This window comes from Opisthorchis viverrini (genome assembly GCF_000715545.1).
Source record: "Opisthorchis viverrini unplaced genomic scaffold opera_v5_501, whole genome shotgun sequence".
Taxonomy (NCBI): Eukaryota; Metazoa; Platyhelminthes; class Trematoda; order Opisthorchiida; family Opisthorchiidae; genus Opisthorchis; species Opisthorchis viverrini.
The window spans coordinates 10677-15780 of record NW_008752165.1 but is presented as its reverse complement, the minus strand read 5'-3'; the positions used below and the strand labels follow the sequence as shown (position 1 = coordinate 15780).

General features: G+C 43.5%; 1 protein-coding gene across 1 annotated transcript in view; it reads left to right on the top strand.

Annotated features, from left to right (window-relative positions):
• Positions 1-1998: 1998 nt before the first annotated feature.
• T265_15442 (hypothetical protein) overlaps positions 1999-5104 on the top strand; it is a gene marked incomplete at both ends in the record, with an annotated part of 7836 nt that continues 4730 nt past the window's right edge. Inside the window, one exon of the mRNA XM_009178130.1 lies at positions 1999-2042. Coding sequence (XP_009176394.1) covers positions 1999-2042 — 44 coding nt within the window. The remainder of the gene's footprint in view (positions 2043-5104) is intronic.

The window sequence follows — 5104 nt, the reverse complement described above, 5'->3', positions numbered from 1 at the left end:
TAACGTTATTTCTGAGGTGCGATTATCACAAACTTTTCACATTCCCGTACATCAGGAACACTACCGAAGTGACCACGAGGTTCTTACGGCAGCACATCACGAACAAACCTGCGAATACTTCGCTGAGGACACTATCGAACCCAAAAGGAAACCTAGATCTAATGAGTAAGAATAATGCCATACACAGAATCTCATGCAAGGACTGTGACAAACGATATATATGACAAACAGGATGGAAGCTTTCCACCAGAATGTATGAACACACGCTTGCTACAAAAGGTCACGATCAATTTTTTCTCATATCCGTGCACAACGATCAGGAAGCATACAGGTTCCACTGGAGCGGCGTTCGCATACTGACTCAAGTGAGGACGGCGAAAGTTCGCGAATTTACGGAAACGTGATACTCTACCGAAGAAGCTATCAACAAGCATATTGAAATTGACCCCATTTGTCAACGGCTAAGAGCGACAGAACGCAAAATCCACGTATCCCTGAAATGAAGATTCAACCAGACGTGGAACCCGTAAAAGAAACAGGGAGTCCGATCCAGACGGATGCATCACTTGGATTGGAGGAGGCGCCCAGGCAATAAACCAAAATACCAAATTAACCGGCGGACGCAAAACCGCTAGTCAAAAAATGGAGAAAATATGGCGGTGCAACCCGCCAATCACCCCCGTAAAAGAAAAACCAGACCACAGCGCAGTGCAAATTGAGAAGGGAGCCAATCGAAACGTGGGAGGAAGGATGACTAATCGACCTGATTGAACGCAAACTACAACTCAACGAAAAACAAGAACGGGCAATAAAATCACGAAAAGCACCATCACCCAACTAACCAATCAGGTTAAGAGATAACAAACGGTCTTGAAATGCTGTATAAACGCACGCAGGCAAACTGGATGTGCCCACCCAACTGCGCACTGATGATGTGCCCGCGTATGGCGATGGAACTTGTGTAAGTCAATCACCAAGCTCAACGAACAGACCGACACCCACCGAATCAACAACCAACTTCCTTCATTGTTGCAGCGCTTCGCAACTTGCAATCATTCTCATATCCGTGCACAACGATCAGGAAGCATACAGGTTCCACTGGAGCGGCGTTCGCATACTGACTCAAGTGAGGACGGCGAAAGTAAGTTCGCGAACGGAAACGTGATACTCTACCGAAGAAGCTATCAACAAGCATATTGAAATTGACCCCATTTGTCAACGGCTAAGAGCGACAGAACGCAAAATCCACGTATCCCTGAAATGAAGATTCAACCAGACGTGGAACCCGTAAAAGAAACAGGGAGTCCGATCCAGACGGATGCATCACTTGGATTGGAGGAGGCGCCCAGGCAATAAACCAAAATACCAAATTAACCGGCGGACGCAAAACCGCTAGTCAAAAAATGGAGAAAATATGGCGGTGCAACCCGCCAATCACCCCCGTAAAAGAAAAACCAGACCACAGCGCAGTGCAAATTGAGAAGGGAGCCAATCGAAACGTGGGAGGAAGGATGACTAATCGACCTGATTGAACGCAAACTACAACTCAACGAAAAACAAGAACGGGCAATAAAATCACGAAAAGCACCATCACCCAACTAACCAATCAGGTTAAGAGATAACAAACGGTCTTGAAATGCTGTATAAACGCACGCAGGCAAACTGGATGTGCCCACCCAACTGCGCACTGATGATGTGCCCTCGTATGGCGATGAAACTTGTATAAGTCAATTGCCAAGCTCGGCGAACAGACCGACACCCGCCTAATCAACAACCAATTTCCTTCATTGTTGCAGCGCTTCGCAACTGGCAATCGTGCATATCGGAAACGGCCTAGAAACGCCAAGAGTTCGAAGGGTCCGGAAGTGTAAGCAACAAAGAAACACGACAGGTACCAGTGCATATCATGGGAAGTTTTCCACTGGTGACTGGTACTTGACAGGCAGACAGATGCGAGTACACATGCATACACGTTAGAAAGTATACAGCGGGCAAAAAATGCCTCAGATGTTCCAGGGACCATCCAACCTGGGGCGTGAAATGTAAATTACTTCGTAATGTTCTATATATATCTTGATTTCACACCTAACCTTCCGTAGAGTTTTGATGGGAATCACGGAATTTCCTCTACATCGGCATTATCAGTGTCACCAACAGTTTCACTGGGACACCCTTGTACAACGTCAGTAAGGTTTTGCGAACAGCCCAGATTGCTGTGTAGATTGGGATATTAAGTGACACATCTCACAGTTTTTCCGAGACCTATGATCAGTTTGGACCATCCATGTTCGTCATAGAACAGAATTAACAAAATGTTGCTTGTTTAATCATTTCACAACGTGATTTCTTCATAAAAATGATTTAGGCTCTTCTCTATCGATTTTGGAATCCCTCGGTTCCAGCTGAATTTTGAGAACTTTTTTATTTGAGTGTCACAGTATGTCGGGGATTTCATGGATATTATATCCTTTAGATACGATCAAATACAATCAAATGCCATCTACAGAATGACTTCGCCAACAACATTAATGAAGGTTGAATCTTGCCGTTCACTTGGACATTCGGACCAGTTTCTGTGAAGGCAAAGATCCATTTGTTGGTAATGTGAGGGAGTCTGGCAGTTTTCAATTAGGATTGACCTTGCACTTCAAGTCATTTTATGCTGAAACGCCGAGAGCCACTGTATAACTGCTTCATCCACACATGAAATCGATATTGTAGTGGATCTACAGAAAGTACCCAATCCGCAACTTTTCTCCTAGTTCGGCCTTCAGCGGTTGGTCCGTAGTGTGATTGGTTCATTCATCAATCACGGAAACCACATCACGCAGCCGCATGTTGACTTTTTGCTCGATTGACGATATTTAGTCTTAGGGCTCTTCACCGTAGACTGGTCTCACTGATAGGACAAAAACTCTGTTGGAGGGGAATTGATTTATCTTACTGAATTTAAAGCCAGCAAATATCTAAAAGAAAAACAGTAAATGAGTTCAAAACTTTTATTCCATCATTAAAGTTGGATCGCCTTTAGAGAGGCACTCCAGAGGGACTTAACAAAAGGTTGCTTAATCTAGGTAAAACTCTACATTCAAATAAGCTTACGCTGATAAAACTCTCACGTTTAGCATTTCCCTGTTATCAGTATGCGATCTGTAAACATACAAGGTATTCTGCAACTCTCCACACAACCAGCTCACAACAAGTGAAGTAGAACAACACAGAAGCGAAATATCACATTGATACTAGTTGGGCTACTCACAAATCTGAGTTTTCAACATACGATTGTTAAATGTACTTTTAAGCTGCGCTGCCTTTTTAAAAAACGAATTGTAACTGGCCTTAATTTGTCCAGAGCTCTTGTATACAGAGAAACAGGATTACACTGGCCTTAATTTGTCAAGAGCTCTTGTATACAGGGAAACAGGATTACAAATGTGAAATTTGATCATTGGGCGGAAAATAATTGGTTGTGGTCGTCACTAACCAAGACATGTAGGATAAGTTACTGGTGGCGAAGATCTCGCTATCTGATCTTATTTGAGAATATTCCTATTAGCGTATCACGTAATATAGTAACCTGGCTAGTGTCAAGACGTCCATACCTATTTTAGGGAACTAAACTAAAACAATTACCTCAAGAGCGCAACTTCAAGACACCAATGGTCTGCAAAACAGCTGTTACAAAAAACAATAACACATAACAACAAAATAATTGGTGTGTTCAAAATAATTCATATATTCAGCAAACCACTACACCGTTCAATCACTTTATTGCCGGGCTGGTCGCACACATCGAACTATCCCCGACGTTGCTAGAATTAGTTAGAGGTATAACAAGGGTTGAATTCATAAATGAGAAGCGACCTAGACGTGACAAACAGCTGATTTGCTGATCAGCTCTGCAAGCTGATAGACGGAATTCCACACAGATATCACTTTGCTGCTCGCAGATGGGCTCTGCTACGGCGGAGAAGCCAATCCAGCATACGACTGGACCAAAGTTCGGGCCGCTTGCCAGCCAGCATCAAGCTAATTTCTGATTGGTTGAAAGCCTGGACCAAACAGCCAATCATGAACCAGTACTGGCCGAATTCCGGTTGCAAATTCTGCATCCAGAAGGCGTCAGAATTTCCAGAACGCTGTCGTGGCATAGACTTGAACTGCGACGTGCTGTACATGTATTATTCCTGATTTTGGGTGTTACTATACGTTGCGCTCCTTTGGTGTTTGTTTTGCCAGCTGTCTAGGTGCAGACCGAGAAAATACCGTAAAAATACCGTTATTGCACAAGCCTAGATGGAGGCAGTTGAAAATGCAGTCTGGATTGAAATATGGATCTTTCAGCCAATATCTCATCCTGGCAGTTGAGGAATAAGCCTGGAATTGCAAAAAGGGCGAGAACATTTTTAGAAACGAAACTGTAGCCAACTGAGTGTAAGTCTCCGATTCCTGTTCGGAATACCATGTCTCAAGAGCAGCCCAAATAACGCTGGATCAAAGGATGTATGAACATACATCCGAATTCACAGCTACCAATGAATTAGCACAAAACACTTCAAGCAGTGACATGCTATATGGAAGGACGTAACGAATACAAAGACAGAAAAAAGCTGGGGATTTTCTAACGCCAAAATCGTCGGAGTTTTAAAAATATCATCCTACTTGGAATATAGCCTCACTAAACATGTAGTCAGCGGGTGAACACGAATATCTGAAAATAACTGGATAATCCAGTCTATGCTGAAAAGCAGAGAATCACTGCACAACCGTTTCATTCTTTTTGGCAACCGTCAGCGATCAGCAAGGAGTTTCCAAGTCCTTGCTTGGAAATCCAGTCAGTGCCAGACCATATGATGTGGTTTCGGCGGTTGAAGGATGAGTGACGTTATATTCTGTCTAATTGCGAGCCAATTACAATATTGTTTAGCCGCTCGTGGTCGAAGGGTCAGGTTTTGAAACTACTGGCCAAGAGGTTGCTGGTTCAAATCTCACTGTCGGAGTTTCGTGAGATACGTACTGATGATGATTCCGAATAAAAATAAAACAGCTGTACAGTCGCACATTCTGCATGTCATTATGAGTACTCGCCTCGTTCGTAACAGAA